This window comes from Pyrus communis, chromosome 15 (assembly GCF_041283825.1).
Source record: "Pyrus communis isolate YQ-2024b chromosome 15, ASM4128382v1, whole genome shotgun sequence".
In the NCBI taxonomy this organism is placed as follows: Eukaryota; Viridiplantae; Streptophyta; class Magnoliopsida; order Rosales; family Rosaceae; genus Pyrus; species Pyrus communis.
This window is the reverse complement of record NC_142579.1, coordinates 1832737-1851615: the sequence shown is the minus strand read 5'-3', so window position 1 is coordinate 1851615 and position 18879 is coordinate 1832737. Positions and strand designations below refer to the sequence as shown.

Below are 18879 nucleotides of genomic sequence, written 5' to 3'. Positions count from 1 at the left end.
CATTATCAACAAATAAACCTAATACTATATTTTTTAAAGTATCAGCTAGCTTAAGAAAATTTTCACAAAGTGAGCCAAGAACTTTCGTTATTCAAACAAATTCAAACTTTTACATGTACAAGAAGCAATAGTTTGTAAACTGTATTATATACTTAAACCAAGAGAATTCAAATCAGTAACTAAATATATGATGGGCTACATTCAAAAATCAATAAAAATTACATGTAAAATTTTATTTTCTACCAAAAGTTACCTGGGCTACAGCCCAGGGTAGCCCTTAATGTGGCTCCGCCAGTGCTTTACCCACCGCCCTACTAGCACCTAAATTTTTTTAAAACCTTGACAAGTTACATTGTGTATCATTTCACGTGTTAATAATATGTATATCATTTCATGTGTTAATAATACTAGACGATAAAGTTTACAAATCCACAAGTATAGTATTTTAAGGAAATAAATTCACTTATTATGATTTGATTGAACTAATAACATCGTGTTTTAGGTAAATCAAAAAAATTGGTCGAGTGGAGAAATAATCGAGTAAGAAATACACACAACTAATAAAAGTAAGAAGCCACTAGCACGGGAAACTTACATATGTAATTGGAACACAAGTTGTACCATTCCATATAATAAGAATACAGTCAATCAATAACTGCACGTAATTGTGTTTCAAATACATTGAAAAATTGCTCCAATGAAGAAATAATGAATCTAAAATGTACTCAAATACTCAACCAATTGTGGCCGTTCAATAAATGACATCCATAAAGACAAGAAGCACAACCACCACTCGATGAAGGGAGGCAGATTGTCTGCCCTTCTGTTTGGGTGTTTTTCCCATCCCTTCTATTTGTGCGGTCATATTTAAATCACGTCAACATTTTATATTTCTATTGTTTTTTATCTTATTATTTTTCTAAATAAGAAATCAATATAAAATATTGACACGACTTAACAGTGATCACACAAAATAAAAAGAGATAGGAAGAGCATTCAAACAGAAGGACGAACAATCTACCTCCTGAAGACTGATCAAAACATTCATGAGCTTTTATTCTTTTGAAACGACACCATATCCTGTCTCTTGGCATAACTCTTGGCGTGAAAGTCAACAAACAGGGCCAAGAGAGAGCCGTTAAACGCAGCGTTGAAGCACCAGCCCCAAATCCCGGAGCAACCCGACCCGGTGAAGTGCAAGTACAGCATCCGACCCGACACCGCGAAGCTGAACAAAAACTGCACGATCTGGCAATCCGTGACGACCCGCTTCCATTTGGGTCGGATCCCGACCGCGCACAAGAAGTAGTACCCGTACATGAGCACGTGCACTGATGCGTTGGTCAAGAGCGCCACTGGGGACAGAGACTGGCACGTGTGGAGCCATAAGTAGCACATGACCAGCACTGTCGCGTGGTGGTACACGTGGAGAAAGGAGAGCCGTTGGATGGACCCGCTGAGGATGATGAAGAGGGTGTCGAAGAATTCGAGGATTTTTGAGAGGTAGAAGACGTAGGCCCAGAAAAAGTGGGGCCCGGTCGGGTAGGTGTTGGGTGGGAAGCAGAGGATCCAATCGAGGTTTGGAGTGTGGGGGGAGAGAATGGTGAGGGTACATCCGACGGCCATGATGAGGGAGAGGAGGAAGAGGATGAGATTGTGGACGGCTGTGATTGGTTTGAGTAGTGCGGGGTTGATGGGGGAGAACGGGAGGCGGCGGAGGAGGAAGGTGAGAGAGAGGTAGGAGAGAAGAGAGAGAGTGAGGAAGAGTGGAGTGGAGGCTGGAGTTTGACCTGGAATCCACGAGAAGTGGAGAATCGTAGGGTGGTTGACCAGCCAGTACCGGAGGTTTGACACGACGGGGCTCATCGTCGTATGCCACGGCCTCCGTGAGCGGCTGGGCGATTTATGGAGTTAATGATATCCTTTGCATGTGAGGTTTTATGAGGGAAGAAGGTGAGGTTAGCATGGACACGTGTAATGTTATCTTTTGCATGTGGGGCCCACTTTCAAATCGGACGGTGCTCCGTTCGCCGGCGATCTACTTGAAGATAATATAGAATTGCATCAATTTGTCGATTTCTCTATCCGATTTTTTTTTTTTTTTTTTTTTTTTGTGGATCAAAAGATCGCCATCAAGAACCTTTATTAAAGGTCAGGTCCTTTTTATGGGGATCCTAAGAATTTCATAATCGTAGATCGTACGGTTAATTTTTGTTAGGTATTATTTATATTTAATTTTAAATTTTGAAATGATTTCTAATCACATGATGTACGATGAACGGTCACGATCATGGGATCCTTAGAAAAAGGATCCGACGATGATCATTTTCCCTTTTATTAAACACACAACACAAATTTACAAACTACTGACCCACATACAAAATAAACAAACCAAAAAGGACCATAATAGGAAAACAAAAAAACCAAAAGGCGGCAAAACAACAAACTAACAAAGAGCCCAACCAAATAGCTGAGGCCCAAAAACAGAAGAAACAAACAAAAAACCGAGAAGTTCACTGCTACCGCCTCTGCCAAGATGGTGAATCTCAACCTGCAGAAATCCATGCCCACCACCAAACATCGCCCTTCCGATCGTATCATCCAACACCGATATGCTCCCCGAGCATGGCCATAAAGTAAAGATAACAAAAACCTGAATAAATCAGTTGGTTATCAATAAGAGGAAGCCCATGGAACACCATGAGCAACATTGCCAGATCCAGCAGACAATAAAGAGACGGTGGTGGTGTTGGGAACACCCGAGTCGGTCGAAACACTAAAACTCGCAGCACTAACTCGAACACAAGTATGGTTGAAGATCGAAACTCAGATGGAGAAAGAGGGATGATAGCAAGGGAAGAATAGGAGGGCAAATCAATATGAGGAGGGGGAAAAAGCAGCAGAGAAGGGGAAAAGAGGAGAAAACAAAAGAAAGGGAAATGTGGCAACCGACTCCAGCCGAAGCTAGAGTCAACGCCTAAGATGGTGGTCAAGATCAAAACCCTCACCAAAAAGGGGGAATAACTCCCACAGAAGGAGAGATTGTACTGGATCAATGAGGAATTTGTCGATTTCTTTATCAAATTTGTAAAGAGCTCTCAACTTTTCCTATTAATTTTAATTTTAACAAAATTAACCTTATGAACTTTTTCAATTTGCCGATTTTTCTCTGAATTAGACGAATTAGCTCCTAAACTTTTATAATTGTCAAATTTCCCTTCTGAATTTTAATTATATACACAAAAACATAATTTCATCCCTAATGTGGACAACATATTTTTGTCTTCTTCTCTTCCACTAGTTTACTCCGTACATTTTTTGTTGAAATTAAGGTTAGTGTTTAGGAGAAATTAAAGTTCCCAGGGGGGAGAATTAGTCAATTAGAAAAGTTCATGAGATAATCGGCTAAATTTAAAATTTAAGAAAAAAATTGATCAATTATAAAAGTTTAGAAGGATAATCAGCTAAAATTAAAGTTTAGAGAAGAAATTAGCAGCTCCTTACAAGTTCAAGGGGCAATCATCCAAATACTAGTGCGATATCCCATCAATATGACTTTGGGCACCAAATGTGATCTTAGAGTGGAAGAACACTGAAAGTGCTTTTAAAATTGCTCATAGCACTTTTGGTAATAATAATTTTGGGCTCTAATACTTAGTAAAAACACAAGTGAATATTAAAAAAGCACTTGAAGTGCTTATTGCACATAACTGATGTTCGTGGAATAGTACTTCATCAATAATGCACCTTAAATGTTATTCAAAATCTAAAACAATTTCACCAAAAAGCTTTTAGTAATTTTAAAAGTACTTCGAAATAAGTAAACTCTGAATTATTGAATTTTTCAGTAATGTGACAAACTTGCACGGCTGAAATTACAAACAGCTAAAAATCTCTAAAAAAAATGCGCTTTTAGCTAAAAAAATAAATTAAAGCTTCTAATTTACTAAAATTTCAAGGTAAACATAGCAGTGCGATGCACTTGCAATCAAGAGAAGGGACACTAAATAAAGCAACTAAAGATTCGAAATCTTCTCCTTACCAGAGATGCCAGAAATTTCAGCACAAACACCTCTTAAGCTCCTCTAGCGTAACAGTTTCGCGAGCAAGTTGCATCTCCCTCGGGCAACAAAATTGGACTCCGTCGGTGATTACATTCGATTAAACTACGCTGAACTTGCAGTCACCTTCTTCCGGACAATCCTCTTTCTGCGTGTCTTAGGTGTTGATGATTCCCCGTCAGCAACAGAGTCGGCATTTCCCTGTTTGATGCCAAGGAGCCCAAGCCCAGAAACGATGGCATTCTTTGATATAAACCATTTTGAAGACGGCTGATCAAGATTTTCAGAAGGCCTACTGTATACCTTCAAAAGATCATCAGAGTGAACAAGTGGATCAGCCTCCACCCCAAGCCAAGCCAACCTTGATCGCTCTCCTAATTGTACATTCAAAATCCTGTCCACATTCCCAATTGAGAGTCAAAGAATCGCTCGATACATCATGCAATTTTACCATTTAAAGCAAAACTTTAGATATACCAAAGAAAAAGAAGACCTAGTAGAATTATACCAAGATGAACTTGATTTTATGACAGATTTTTTTATCTGTCCTGGAAACGGAAGAAGGAAAATTCAAATGTCACTGGATGAATACACGCTACAATCAGAGAGATGCAGAATTACATATGAAACTTAAAAGAGACGATTCAGATTTTTTTTAGACTCCCTACTTGCAGGCAGCATTCGTTCTTGAGAAATCACAGAAATTACAGTTGCTCTTTTGCCAAAATACTCAATCCGATTCTCACATGATATGCAAGTAAATAGGAACAGACAATTCCTTCAGGAGTTGTAGTGGAAAGAGGATAGAAATGATCACTACATTGCTGCACTGAGGAAATTATTGACTAGGAATCCATATATGAGAATTCAACCAATTCTGAAGCATAACAGCACTAGAGCTTAGAAAGAACTGAACGACGTCTACTATTGGCATATTATTTACTGCTTCCAAGATATCTGTAAATTTCTACAAAACAACTATGGGGATGGTTTTTGGCGTTTCATGTTATGCAGCATTTTGTTCAGTGCCATAGGAGTTGCCTGGTGAGAAAGACATTTCTGGACAAAAGAAGGCCCAAGTGATCAGTAGGATCCGGGTGCTTATGCCAACTACAGCACCAAGTCAATGAAAAACGGTGGTGGGGTTCAGGCAATCATAACTACGAGCCATTGAAAAACTGGGGATTGCTCCACAAACCCAGATAAAAGGGTATCGCACGGGCTTCTTATTTATCTCAGAAGTATGTAATCAAATTTGAAAACAACGCGCACTAAGCTGGCCCCACCATGCACCAGTGAACCTAAACGTTTGACAAAACCAAAACATTTTTTCATTCTTGATTTACCTTTTAGATGTATCAAGGGCAACAATATAAACTAAATTATGTTTAGAAATGGTAAATGCTTAGTTTTGAGTGCATTATGAATAAATGTGGCCAGAGAAGAATGAGGAAGGTAGAAAGGGATGGAGGGGAAACAAGTAATCATATGGTTCACCATTGACCATGAAAGAAAAACCCTCTAAGGCAGGGTTACATTTGTATAAGCAATTTAGCAGTCTATGCTTTAAATACAAGTGCCCAAACAGAATAAAAAACATACCTCAGTGTCGTGCTAAAAAACAGGGCGACCCCAATAACATCAAAATGGTTCACCATTGCTCTGTCAAATCCACATAATAGCTGATACCTCAGGTTCGCATATAGTCCGAGGAAGGCACCATAACCGAGTGCATTTGCTTTGATGGTTGGGATCGTCACAGATAACCTGTCAAACAAGTTAACATTGGATAGGAACTTAATTATTTGAACGTGCATGGGAAGTTAATTATTTGAACATGCATGGGAAGTAAATTGTATGAGCAAGCGTAGGAATTATACTAGTTGGCATTAACAATAAATAGTTGTCCTATCGAAATGCGGGAGGAGAGAAGGAAAATTTATTTCAAAAAAGTTGAAGCACTTCTCTTCTAGTAACTTTCTTTAAGTGGGACACTCGAACTGTTGACAATACAATAAACAAGAAAAAAAAAATTAAAGAGTTGACGTAATGGTAATTTCCATTTCTTTTCTATGTTGTGTAACACGTTATTATGTGAAAAGAACCTTCTCCATAAAAGTAAATAACTTTAACAAGCATATTATCAATCCAATGAACAGCTCACACCTATTTACAATTCTTAAGAAAAAAAAGTAACAAAAAATGAAAGGATAAAAGTGGTATAAATTACTTGATCCAAAATTGTCAAAGATTTATGAAATGGGCAGAGTATTAGACAAAGAACAACGCAACTCCTGGTTCTTTTAAAGAAAAAGTAAGACAAATTCCATCTCAAATTTCTTTCTCCATTGCATTCAAAATTATCAGAATATAGATAACAAAAAACAGAATTAGCAATACAGTACTCACCTTCCTTCCTTTTTATTGGCCAAAAAATTTGATAAAGAACCTTGCACAGCTCCAGCAGATAGTCCAACCATACATAACTCAGCAGCCTTGTAGAAGAAAGAGTGAAATCTCTTTTGCAGGTCAAATTCCCTCAGTGGGTAGCTCTTCTCAAATATATTGTTGGGGAGCTTTTGTAACGTATTTTGCAAATCAAACTTGAATGTATTCCCATATGAACGAGAAGGAGCAAGCGACCAAACAACAATAGCATTGCATGTTGTTACTGTGAGTACATTTATAAGCGCCAAATCCCATTCTTGTTTTATCCTGTTCTCGAGTAAATAAATATCAATGAATTCAATATTCGAAAGGCTTCCCAAAAATTTCATGCTTTTGTCATCACATGGAAACACACCTGCCCTTACGATTCTTTAACTCCCACCACACCGAGGAACCAATTGTCACAGCCTGCTCTAAAAGAAACCTAAATAAAAAGGCCGGATCTGCAAGCATTCTGCACAACATATCATATCAAACATCAATGCTAAGGGATACAATACGTTTATTAAAGAATTAAACAAACACCAAAACTTATCTCTTAGGGAGGAAGCATAAATGCATTGCCACTGAATTATATCATATCCATGGCTCCCCATCTTTTACCATTAGATATCTGATTTCTCCAAACAGTTATTTACTAAAGTTCATTTCTGTCTCTTCATTTTTGTTGTGTTTCCAATCGTGGCCTTCGCAGGGAAAAGTCTTCTTGATTTGATACATGTTCCATTATTCTTCCAAGTGCTTAAGGAGATCCTTACTGAAACTTCTAAGTTGGTTATATTTTGCTCCTACGGTGCTCAAATGTTGTTACGGTGCTCCTTAATTAATATGTGAGAGTTCGTTACTCGTACTGGTGTGTTACAACCATAACTCCCTTTAGGACTAGGTTGAATTTTGTTGGTTTTAAAAAAAATAAGGGTATTGAACATGTTAAAGATCATATTTTCAAGGTCGCATGGCAGAGCCAGTCAAAGCAGCATAAGCAGAAATCCTTTTTACTTTCTTGTTTAGTTGTTTTAGCTTCTTTTATATTTTTCAAGTTTTATTTTTATTTATGAGTTACGTAACAAACTGGATATGTATCACCTAAGCCCCGGCTTGCATATGTGTTGAAGAATAAAAAAAAAAAAAATTATTTTATTTAGGATTGTAAGCATATCGGTTAGCTTTATTAACAGGTAGCTCCCTATTGTGATCAAGATTGTGCCCTATCAAATCCGTTCAGAACTATGATTAATGTAAGTAAAACCTGCCGAGTATTACGGTTAATGTCTTTCATTAATTACAGAAGTTAGTGTGAAGGACAATACTCCACATTTCCTCAAATTCAGAGGCCAATTTTAATATATTTTCAATCCAGGGACCAAAGCTACAATTGGTGTATAGTGCAGAGACCGACGCTCCAATGTTCTCTAAAATGATTTACTTATTTACACTGATATGATTTACTTCCACAATATGACAATATAATCCCTTACTTGTATGGATCTTAGAGACTCGAGTTCTTAAAAGGCCGCTAACTTCTATTCTATGATTCTATCACAATATCGGTGTCATGAAAGTTTCTTGATGTGTAGAGACATTTTTCTACAACTGGCTCCTGCCCACTTTCGTGTATGGCAACATCAATCAGTATGAGAATGGGAAACAGACATGCCAAAATTAATTAGAATAGAAAGCTACTGAAAGATGCTAGAAATATTATGGCTCAGGACAGTCCAGCAGGTAGTAATTGGCAAAAGGATAGACTTGAAACATAAGAAGCTGCTCCAAAAATTAATAAATTCACCTGCCAATGAATGCCCTTGATATTCCATCAGGAAGCGCACGAGAAATTAACCGAGTAGTGGTCGGCCTTGCATTGGTCGCTAAGAATTTAACCATTTGAGCAGAGCTGATCAATCCCTGTAGACAAAATTTAGGTTGGTATCAAGCCAAACGTATTTCTTTTCCTCTTTATTTTTTTTTTTTTTTGGGTTCGTAGTATCTAATTGAAAGACTTCAAACAAAATATCATATTAAAAGTACGCACCATTTCATAAGCTTGCCGAAACCCAGCAGGTAAATCCATCATTGTCTTTTGCCATTCATTCAATACTGCATCTACAAATTTTCGATCAAAGAGCTGCAGAAAAATTCATAAATCATCAGTGCAACATATATTTCAAATTAATATAACCCAAAGAGAAAAATCTTTAAACAAACATGCAATATTGTTCGTCAATAAAGGATATTCCCAACCTCTTCAAGAAACATCCGCCTTCTAAACAAACCACCTTCATCTCCCTCGTCGCCATCGTCGAAGTCATCAAAATAATCATCATCATCACCACCATCATCACCTCCATCACCACCACCATTATTTATTCTCTTTCCAATATCTCCACCACCTCCCCCAATTGCAGTCTGCAATTTCAAATTATTAGCATTTTCAGAGTACTGAACAAAATAATAATGGAAGTACACTAAAACATACCAACTATACGTCATAATTGCTTCATGAAAGCAGAGGTCTGAAACAGAGTGAAGTATCAAACAATTGTCTAATTTGGTAGCACTTGAATGTTTAAGAAACCTTAGAGCAACTTTTGGTCAAAGAATGAGTTTCCTTAATATTTTGTTAGGGTACAGTGAGTTATTTTATGGTTCATATATTGTCCTATGGTTGATACATCTTATATTGTTTGTGCTTATCTAAGTTCAAACTTTATGCTTTATGAGGCATGCATCTTATTTTACTTGTGTTTAGTCTAGATAGGATACTCAATATTGTCCAACCTAAAAAGGAACAAAAAGAAAACAAGCAACAAAATCAAATGGAAACGCTCAAGTCAATGCAACAGCCTCCTGCCCCCAACAAATCAAGGTACTAACAGGAGTGTTACTTCCATTTTCTTTGTGTTGGAAATAATAATTATGTTAGTTTATAATTTCAACACAACCATAATGGGCAGCTAAGACGACATTTTACATCTTTTGTGAAGGAATTAATAATCATGCTTTGTTTATTATCTATTTTGGATTCCAAATAGGTCACTCTTGATAATTGAATTCTAGTAAACCCTAATAATATTGGAAATATATAAGATTAAAGTCTGCCATCATAAAAGAGAGACAAATTTGAAGTTAAAGTAGATTCTAAATCACACATACACACTAATCTTCGTACAAAGTCTAAATATATATGAAATGCCAGTTTCATCATACATTCAATCTTGTTGTTGCATCAAATATGACAAATATAAAAACATTATTAGTCATGAATTTCATTGGGCACGGAATGTTGGGCGGTCAAGCATCAACACGTGAAAAAAAATGAGTGTAGCAGAGATCAGAATGCTTCATTGGATGTGTGGGCACACGAGAAATGGCAGGATTAAAAAGGAGAATATACGAGGTAAAGTAGGAGTGGCCACAATTGAAGATAAGATAAGAGAAAATCGGTTAAAGTGGTTTGGACATGTGAAATGAAGACCTACAGATGCTTCGGTTAGAAAATGCGATTACGAGACAAAGGCCCAGGAAAAAAGGGTAGAGGAGGACCTAGGAAGACCTGGAAAGAGACTTTAAGAAAAGACAAGAGAAGCTAACTAAAGACTTGTTGCAAAACCAATCGAAATGGCATTCTAGGATTCATACAGACGATTCCACTTGGTAGGATAAGACTTTGTTGTTGTTGGAGTCATGAATTTCATTCTCATAAGGAATTCAAAAAGGGCTTGTCAACTTAGTATAACTGTTAGATAATAACATTCATATCTTAGCTCATCCAATGGTTCCGACACATTAAACACCAAAAGTCGCTCAATTTTGCTACTAGCACTACGTGTAGTGGTATTCCTCTCCAATTGTGAGTGAGAGGTTTTAAGTTTGACTTCCATAAATGGCAAGTTTGATACCAAATTATGGTTACCCCATTGTGTGAGTTAGCTCAATCCTCCACTCCCCCGACTATCGTTGTATCAAAAACAAAAAGTCCACCAATTTTTGTATACAGGTAAAAACTATAAATTAGCGAGGTGGGATTGCACTAATTCCGATTTTGATAAAAGCAATTTCGTTCATTCTCATAAAAATTTCTATCCTGTTTACAATCTCTAAATTACTCCAGTATCCAGCACCTAGATTAAACATTTCTAAGGATTGTCACTCCCCTCAGTTTCTTTTCCATTTTCCCCATTTTCTCACCAACCAAACAACTCAATCAACTCAAATAAAGCAAGAAAAACAATCAAAATTTCAGTGTAAGACTGACCTCGGGGCTAGACTTGGATTGCTTCTGAGACATATCGAGCTTGCCCTTCTCAAGAGTAACCGCACCAAACGCACCATACTGTCCCTTCATAACCGGACCAAAACCGCCGGGGGCCGACGGCCCCGCGAAGCAGCGCTCCATCATAGCCATGGAGTCTCCGTCCACAGCATCGGAAGTAGACGGTGACGGCAAGCAATTCGCCTTCAGCACCAGACCCCTCCGCTGCATCATCCGAAGCTGGGTCGGCAGAACCGCCAGCTTCGGCTTCGTCGGTAGCTGCGTGTTTATGGGCATGATTTGAGCCGTCCGGAACACGGCGTGCGACATTTTTATTGCTTTTTTCTTACTCTTTCTGAATTTTTATCTTCTGTTTGGATACCGAGAAAATCAAGCGGTTAATTTCTCGGGAATTTTCACTTCTCTGGAGAGAGAGAGGGAGAGAAGTGAAGAGACAAAAGAGGGAGAGAAGGGGCTGAGGGAATGGGGGTTTTGAGGGGAAGAGAGCCGACTACGCGGCCACAACCCAATCCGAAAGCCAAGTTCTTTATTTTTTTTTTTCGAGTGTTTTATTTTCCGGACCAGGTGAGTTGACTCGGGGTTTTTGGGTGAGTCGCCTCGGCCGGCACTCATTGGCCAATTCGCTCATCCATCGATGGGTGGGCGCAGTAGTGTAACCAAAATCGAAACTGAATTCTTTTGCAGCGCGGTTTTGAACTTTAAATGGAAATGATACCAAACCATTTAGTTGCGGTTCGATTCGGTTTCAGCCATTTTGATTTTGATTTTAAACCATTAGCAAACTAAATACTTTATGCAATTAATACAATCTAATTGAAAAAAAATTCATGATCATCACACTAAAATTCAACTTGAAATAAAATTCATCATCAAAATGTATAATGGCATACTAAAATTAAAGTTCAAACAAACTTCAACAATAAAATGTCTTACAGCCTTAGTAATATAACTCAAAAAAAATACATTATTCATGCAATGTAACGAAAATATTTTGATTCTTTAACTTTCAAGTCATTACTTTGTATCGTCAACTCTTTCTCTTTTCCTTTTCTTTTGGACACTTACTCTTCAAAGGTTGAGAAGGCTTTTGAACGAATGAATGAATAAATAAAATAAAATAATAACATGACAAAACAATCCTCCACACACCTCCCAAAACCCCTGCGCACCAACGCTAAAACCCGTCAAAATTTTCCAGGAAAATCCTTCAAATTCCGGGAAAGTTGTCCTAAACCTCAACCTCTTTGTTCCGCCAGCACCCAGAAATGTCCATCTCCTTCTCCTCCTCCTCCTCCTCTCAACTCTTCTTCCAAAAACCTTTCTTCTCTGTAAGACTCTCTCTCTCTCTCTCTCTCTCTCTCTCTCTCTCTCTCTCAACTGTGATTTTGGGCTGATGGTTTCCATTTCAGCTGCAGAGCAATTTTCAGAAGCAACGATTTTCTGGGTTTTGGAGAAGGCCACAGGCTTTGAGGAGGCTTGTGATCAAAGCCGGCGCAAAGAAGATATCTTTTGGTACAGAATGCAGGGATGCCTTACAAACTGGGATAGATAAACTTGCTGATGCTGTTTCCCTTACCTTAGGACCTAAAGGTATCTGGGTTTTCCTCCTTTTCAATTTTTATTATTCCGGGTGTTCCGCATTTCCTTTTGTTTACTTAATCCTTTCCAAAGCGTATACTTTTCTGTTTGAACTTCTGATTGCTCGGTTGTGATGAATATTGGTGTAGTGTACTACCAAAAAGATTCGTAATTGACCGGTGATCGCGGAGTTCTAGGGAGATACTGTTTCCATTTTGTCGAATTATAAGAATAATCAATAGGAGGGTTCATGAACGATAGTTGCATCTTAGTTGGTCAACCCCTTGAGGCTATCTGGGATATCAGTTATTATGACACATACTGTTCCAAGGACTTGAAGTGGTTTACATTTGGAACAATGAGGCGTACATGAATCTTGTTGCCGGTTATGTGTGATATGAAACTAAAAGATGCCCCCAATTTGAAACTAATGCAACTAATTTGTTCTTTTTACACATTTACAAATAATTAGGTGGTGATGTGTTTACGTGAGCTTTGTTGATTGATCTTAAGTGAAACTGCAGGACGTAATGTTGTTCTTTCGGAGTCTGAAAAACTGAAAGTGATTAATGATGGTGTAACAATTGTTCAGTCCATAGAGCTATCAGATACAATTGAGAACGTGGGAGCGATGCTAATCCAAGAGGTTGTTCTTGGTTGCTAGATAATTCTCTTGCCGAATCTTATCTTGATGCATTTCCAAGCATAAAATTAGAAAGATTAGATCTTTACTTTCCTACATGCAGGTTGCAAAGAAAATGAATAATTTGGCAGGTGATGGTACCACCACTGCAGTCATTTTGACAAGAGAAATGATCAAAGGTGGACGTTTAGCAGTAGCTTTCGGAGCTAACCCAATTTCTCTGAAGAAAGGAATGGATAGGACTGTAAACGAATTGGTCAAGATCTTGAAGGAGAAGAGTCTTCCCGTAAAAGGAAGGAATGACATTAAAGGTGATCATTTCTTGTCATTCAAATTACATAAAATCACTTTTCGAGTATTTTTTTTTCGTTCTCTTATCTCTTATAGATATAATATAAAGTCTTTTCCCCCTTTTGCAGCTGTAGCTTCAATTTCTGCTGGAAATGATGAGTTCATTGGTAATTTGATTGCTGAAGCTATAGAAAAGATTGGCCCTGATGGAGTGATCTCAATTGAGTCATCCTCATCATTTGAAACATCTGTTTTAGTTGAGGAAGGGCTGAAGGTAATGAAATGATTTTTGCCCAGTAAAAATTATGACAAAGTATATAAACTTCTGGATTTAAAAGTTGAGTTATTCAGATTACAGAAATTATCATAGAAATGCATGATCGTTTGCCACATATTTCTGCTTACGTATTTTGAAATCCTAATCACAAAAGCAAATCTCAAAACTAGAGTTGGGCTCTGGTTGATTGTTTTATTCTTTTAGTTTCTTAATATTTTTTGTTCCGTACAGTTTGACAAGGGATACATGTCCTCCCACTTCATTACGAACCAGGAAAAATCTCTTGTGGAGTTTGACAAAGCTAAGGTCCTAGTAACTGATCACAAGATTTCAACTGTTACAGAAATTGTTCCTTTATTGGAAAAGACAACCCAACTGAGTGTCCCGCTGCTAATCATTGCAGAGGATATCTCAAAGCAAGTACTGGAAACACTAGTGGTGAACAAAAAGCAGGGTTTACTTAAAGTCGCTGTTGTTAAATGTCCTGGATTTGCAGAGGGGAAAAAAGCTATTTTGCAAGATATTGCACTTATGACAGGTGAACATATTCATTGCATGCCGACCTTTATCTTTTTCACATGCTTCCGAGATATATTCAGCTATTAATTATTTTGATTGAATCACAATTTATAATAACATGGCTCACTATGATTATGTAAATCTCATTTATCAAATGTATTGGTCTACAAAACAACATCGTTTTTCAAACTTGGTGAGAACTATAGGTTCTCTACAACAGACTACTAATATTTCGGCATGACGTTATTAGGTTATTTGTTCTGTGTCAGTAAAAATAATAATCAAATTGCAACTTTCAGGTGCTGATTTTCTCTCTGGAGATTTTGGTTTGACCCTTGAGAGTGCAACATCAGATCAACTTGGAATTGCAAGAAAAGTGAAAATAACAAGTAATTCAACAACGATAGTTGCAGACCCTTCTACTAAAGCTGAGATTCAGGCAAGAATATTGCAGATTAAGAAGGATCTGTCAGAAACAGAAAATGCAAACCTGTCAAGAAAGCTCTCCGAAAGAATTGCCAAACTTTGCGGTGGAGTTGCTGTAATTAAGGTCTGCGATATGAAAGAGCAACAATATCCGATATGATGTGTTGAAAATGTCTTCTTTTTCGATTTTATATGTTCCTTTATGCTGATTGTACATTTGTGCTACAAATTAGAAAAAGCTTATGTTTGTGCGTTAGTGCTGCAAAGTAGTAATTATAAATGAATCTACTGTTCTGTTGCAGTCAATTGCTCTTCTTGTTCTCATAAAAAAAACAGACTACCATACACACCCTTTTCCAGCGAGCTACCCTCGCCTATTTTCTAAATTTTATTTTTTTCATGATTTTATTATTAACTGATTTTTATATGCCTTAGGTAGGAGCACATACAGAGGTCGAACTTGAAGATCGCAAACTCAGAATTGAGGATGCAAAGAATGCTACATTTGCTGCTATGGAGGAAGGAGTGGTGCCTGGTGGTGGTGCCACATATGTACATCTCTCAGAATTTATTCCTTCCATAAAGAATTCTATGGAAGATTTAGATGAGCAGATTGGTGCTGACCTTGTAGCAAAGGTGAGGGTCTCCTTTTCTTTCCTTTACTCACACGTACAAACAGGCACATTATCAATCCACATGCACATATGCACGCCCACATGGCCCGTACAGGCATCTATCTGTATATAGGACAAGAAAGAGGAGAAAATGTCAATAGTTTTGCTGAGTCTTTTCACTCTTTGTTGTTGCACCAATCATCCAATGTTCAGTTTTCCTCGCAAGGAATCCTAACACATGGTTCTATGGTTATACCTTATGTTAAACAACAGGCTACATCCGTTGAGTCAATAAGCTCACGATGTTCTTACCAACACAGAATTGGACTTATCTAGCTAGCATGCACAAAAAAACCCAAAGCTACATCTGAGAAAAATCATCATATGATTGGCCTCTTTCATTGGATTTGAAAGTCTTTAGCTTCTACAATTAAACTAAATTTTTTATGCCTAAATGCGTTTTCTTTTTATAAAAACTTTAATATTTCAGTTATGCCTTGTTGAAGGCCTACTCCGTTTTCATGCAAGAAAATCTGTCAATGTCGAATGCAGGCTCTACTTGCTCCTGCAAAAGCAATTGCAACTAATGCAGGGGATGACGGAGAAGTTGTTGTGGAGAAGACTAAAAGTTCTGATTGGAGAGTTGGGTACAATGCAATGACAGGGAACTATGAAGATCTCCCAGATGCGGGAGTTATAGATCCTTGTAGGGTTTCAAGATGTGCCCTTCAAATTGCGGTCTCTATTGCCGGAGTGGTTCTTACAACTCAAGCCGTATTGGTGGAGAAAACAAAGACGAAAAGGCCAGCTGTTCCTTTTGTTCCAGGAATAACTCCTCAGTGAATGCAGTCAAGAGAGTTACAGCAAAGGTGAGAAAGAGGCAAACTGGAATTTCGTGTTCCATGCTTTGCAACCAAGCCTCGGAACTTAAGTACAATTTCTTGTGGATTTGATATGAAGATGAAAACAAGCTAGGTGCGGTGTGAAAAAGAATCTGTTAGGAATCAGAATTTTATACGGAGAGGATGAACATATACGATCAAGATTTTGTATACGTTCGCATGGCCAGCGTCGTCAGTTGATATGTTTTTGCCCAAGTTGTAAACCGTGTTCCTACCAATCAAGGATTTGTTCTTCTATAAACAATTGTTGCTTGTACATATGCAACAAACATTTGCTCTTGTACCTGCTGACTGTTGCTGTTAAAATAGATAATGAAAACCCTAGTTTTTGAAATGAAACCCGTAACATTGGATGGTAGTTGAGCAAGCAATTTACCCATTATTTAACAAAAATGTTACTTTTATCTAGGGGTGGGAACGTGGGACCAAAAATCGAAACGAAACACAGATCAAACAGGACTGCAACGAACGGATTGGTTATTTTGGTTTTGAAACCGAACCGAAGGCTAACATAACGGTTTGGTTTTGGTTCCTAATATTTGGAACCAAATTGAAATCGAACTGAATCGCATAATATAAATAAATAAAAATTAATGTAATTAGCATATTAAGTTTTGGGGGTGTAGTTGGTTATTTGGTGGAGTTCGTACATGGATTTGAATTTGGATACTTGAATTTTTGTGTAGTGGTCGTTGGGTGCTGGGATTTATATTTCTTTTTTTTTTTTTTTTGGGAAACAAACTCAGAAGGGATTTTCTAGAATTTTAGTATGGTGGTTATCAATTTTGGTTTTACTTACCGTAAACTATTCCTCTTTCCCGTTTGGGAGCCATAACAAATTGAAAAAAAACTATAAAAATAAAATAAAATAAAAAGTTGTGAACCTCAAACCGAAATAGGCTTATAAGGTAAGCCTAATTTTTAACAAGCCTATAAGTTATTGGTTTCACTTAGATTCCTCCTGTCAAATTGAACCGAACCAAACAGAAATAAATTTAAGTTTCGGTGTTCGATTTAACCCCAAAGCCAAACCGCACCAAACTGTACCCTACTTATATCATATTTTTTTATATACCACATTAGTAATAATAGAGGTGGAACCTACTTTTTATTAGTCGGTAGGCTCTATCTGTGTTAGAGAAATCTCTCGTACAAATGTGAAAAATGTAATATTACTTATGTGGTAAGTGTAGCATTTTTTTTTTTTTTTACGTACATACGACTTTACATCAAGTTTAAATCATTCTTTGCTTTGTTGAGTTGATAAGACGCCATAACGAAAGTAAAGCATACAGAAATCCAAACTGGAGTTTTAGTAAAAGGAATCTCCAACTGTACGGTAAGCCAAAGCCATCCTTTTCTCTCCCTTCAACCCTTCACAAATCTTGCCTAGCTATATATACACCATATTTATACACTAACTATATATATATCCTCCCCTTGTTCTTTTTCCCAAGGCAAACAAAATCTCGTTCGAATTTCCAACAATGTCACTGCAGGCTCATCGTCCTCGTGCTATTGTCAACGGAATAAGTTGGTGCCAACACTGCCTACGTACCATAAGAATTGCCTCTTCCAACCCATATGCAATTCTATGTCCCTACTGCTACACCGAGTTTAATCATGAGCTCGATGTTTCGAGGCCCAGGCTTGTTGATCACCTCACAGGCCTAGAACAACCGTCCCCCGCTGCCCGGTTAGTGGAAAACTCTCTCGTCCTCGATTCAAGGCATCCAAGAGCTCGTTGGCAGACGGAAAACGAAGATGAACTAGTGTCTTGGATCACTCTTGAGGAAGCGGTAAATGATGTTACTGGAGGGACCTGGACAGTTGAGAATGACCGTCCAGGTCCCTCTGCAGCAGCGACTTCTGCCATTCGAGCTTTGCCATTGGTGAAAATATCGGAAGGGCAGTTAGCGAACGAGCCAAATTGCCCCGTGTGCAAGGAAGGGTTTGAGGTTGGCGGAGAAGCGAGGGAGATGCCATGCAAGCATGTCTACCATTCCGACTGCATACTCCCTTGGCTTCACATACACAATACATGCCCGGTTTGCCGCTACGAGCTTCAAGCAGCCGGCAGCTGCAGCCCTAATGACGATTACTATGGAGAGGAGGAGGATGAGGGGACAGAACGCCCACGTATTTGGAGGTGGTGGTGGAATCTTCTTAACTTTCTGGACTCTTACCTTTCTGGCCATTTTCTGCATTGGTTATTTGGATGCAACGCTAATTACTTGGATAATTACCAACAACGTACCGGAGGTAATTTTCTACTTCGAACGTATTAGATTACGGGTTGCAAGTTGGAACGGAAATTCTGATTTCGACGCTTAAATCTTTTATTTTATTTTAAAAAAAAAAAAAAAAAAAACTTATTTACTGTTTGTTGATCGTGATGATCATATTTGCAGACAGAACCTGGCGGTCCTCTTGATCATTCTATAGCCAGATTATTTAATAGAGTAGAGATGGTGTGATTAGTCGTGTGTATGTACAAAAATATTACTCTTACCATTTTTTCATACCACATATGTACGACTTTTTTTAACAAGAAGGGACCTGTATGCATTTGGTGGGCCCTACCTCACATATGTACGACTTTTTTTAACAAGAAGGGACCTGTATGCATTTGGTGGGCCCTACCTTAAAAAGTTGGTAAAATACAGTATGAAAAATGTAGTAAGAGTAACGCTACTCGTACATATATGTGCACATTTGTTCCTCAATTGGGCAGGTGCGCTACTCGCTTAACTTCGGAGTTCCGATGAAATTCGAAGCCAGTGAGCCCCCAAAAGGCCTCGTGCTAGGTAGAGATGGGAATATACATATAAGGTTTACAGAATCCAC

General features: G+C 38.0%; 4 protein-coding genes across 5 annotated transcripts; 2 read left to right on the top strand and 2 right to left on the bottom strand.

The window, feature by feature from the left end:
* Positions 1-600: 600 nt before the first annotated feature.
* Positions 601-1938, bottom strand: LOC137715076 (fatty acid elongase 3-like). The gene has a single exon (XM_068454301.2). It carries the CDS (start codon positions 1864-1866, stop codon positions 1045-1047), a length of 822 nt encoding a protein of 273 aa, XP_068310402.2. The 5' UTR covers positions 1867-1938; the 3' UTR covers positions 601-1044.
* Positions 1939-3810: 1872 nt separating this feature from the next.
* LOC137711859 (protein RETICULATA-RELATED 6, chloroplastic) lies at positions 3811-11523 on the bottom strand. The gene is made up of 8 exons (XM_068451018.2): positions 10765-11523; positions 8751-8915; positions 8542-8634; positions 8299-8414; positions 6865-6963; positions 6471-6776; positions 5664-5828; positions 3811-4455 (listed from the first exon to the last, which is right to left on the bottom strand). The coding sequence occupies exons 1-8, from the start codon at positions 11089-11091 to the stop codon at positions 4167-4169; spliced, it is 1560 nt and encodes a 519-aa protein (XP_068307119.2). The 5' UTR covers positions 11092-11523; the 3' UTR covers positions 3811-4166.
* A 360-nt stretch (positions 11524-11883) lies between these two features.
* On the top strand, positions 11884-16371 carry LOC137714369 (chaperonin 60 subunit alpha 2, chloroplastic-like). Of its 2 annotated transcripts, none has more exons than XM_068453604.2 (9): positions 11884-12110; positions 12192-12372; positions 12885-13006; positions 13107-13314; positions 13423-13568; positions 13803-14109; positions 14390-14640; positions 14952-15152; positions 15683-16371. In XM_068453604.2, exons 1-9 carry the CDS (start codon positions 12048-12050, stop codon positions 15971-15973), a joined length of 1770 nt encoding a protein of 589 aa, XP_068309705.2. In that variant the 5' UTR covers positions 11884-12047; the 3' UTR covers positions 15974-16371. The 2 variants fall into 2 exon arrangements, with proteins under 2 accessions (XP_068309705.2, XP_088541534.1); XM_088685408.1 differs by having other exon boundaries at positions 11920-12110; positions 15659-16120.
* Positions 16372-17500: 1129 nt separating this feature from the next.
* On the top strand, positions 17501-18393 carry LOC137728101 (uncharacterized). The gene has a single exon (XM_088685409.1). It carries the CDS (start codon positions 17520-17522, stop codon positions 18318-18320), a length of 801 nt encoding a protein of 266 aa, XP_088541535.1. The 5' UTR covers positions 17501-17519; the 3' UTR covers positions 18321-18393.
* Positions 18394-18879: the final 486 nt, after the last annotated feature.

What these genes read in the sequence shown, in the direction of transcription:
- LOC137711859 (XM_068451018.2), bottom strand. Translation starts at nt 11,091, where the DNA reads ATGTCGCACGCCGTGTTCCGGACGGCTCAAATCATGCCCATAAACACG. An exon ending in AATCCAAGTCTAGCCCCGAG is followed by an intron (nt 8,916 to 10,764) that starts GTCAGTCTTACA and finishes TTGAAATTGCAG; the next exon opens with ACTGCAATTGGGGGAGGTGG. An exon ending in TTTTTTAGCACGACACTGAG is followed by an intron (nt 4,456 to 5,663) that starts GTATGTTTTTTA and finishes GAATGTGGACAG; the next exon opens with GATTTTGAATGTACAATTAG.
- LOC137715076 (XM_068454301.2), bottom strand. Translation starts at nt 1,866, where the DNA reads ATGAGCCCCGTCGTGTCAAACCTCCGGTACTGGCTGGTCAACCACCCT.
- LOC137714369 (XM_088685408.1), top strand. Translation starts at nt 12,048, where the DNA reads ATGTCCATCTCCTTCTCCTCCTCCTCCTCCTCTCAACTCTTCTTCCAA. An exon ending in CCTTACCTTAGGACCTAAAG is followed by an intron (nt 12,373 to 12,884) that starts GTATCTGGGTTT and finishes GTGAAACTGCAG; the next exon opens with GACGTAATGTTGTTCTTTCG. An exon ending in AGATATTGCACTTATGACAG is followed by an intron (nt 14,110 to 14,389) that starts GTGAACATATTC and finishes TGCAACTTTCAG; the next exon opens with GTGCTGATTTTCTCTCTGGA.
- LOC137728101 (XM_088685409.1), top strand. Translation starts at nt 17,520, where the DNA reads ATGTCACTGCAGGCTCATCGTCCTCGTGCTATTGTCAACGGAATAAGT.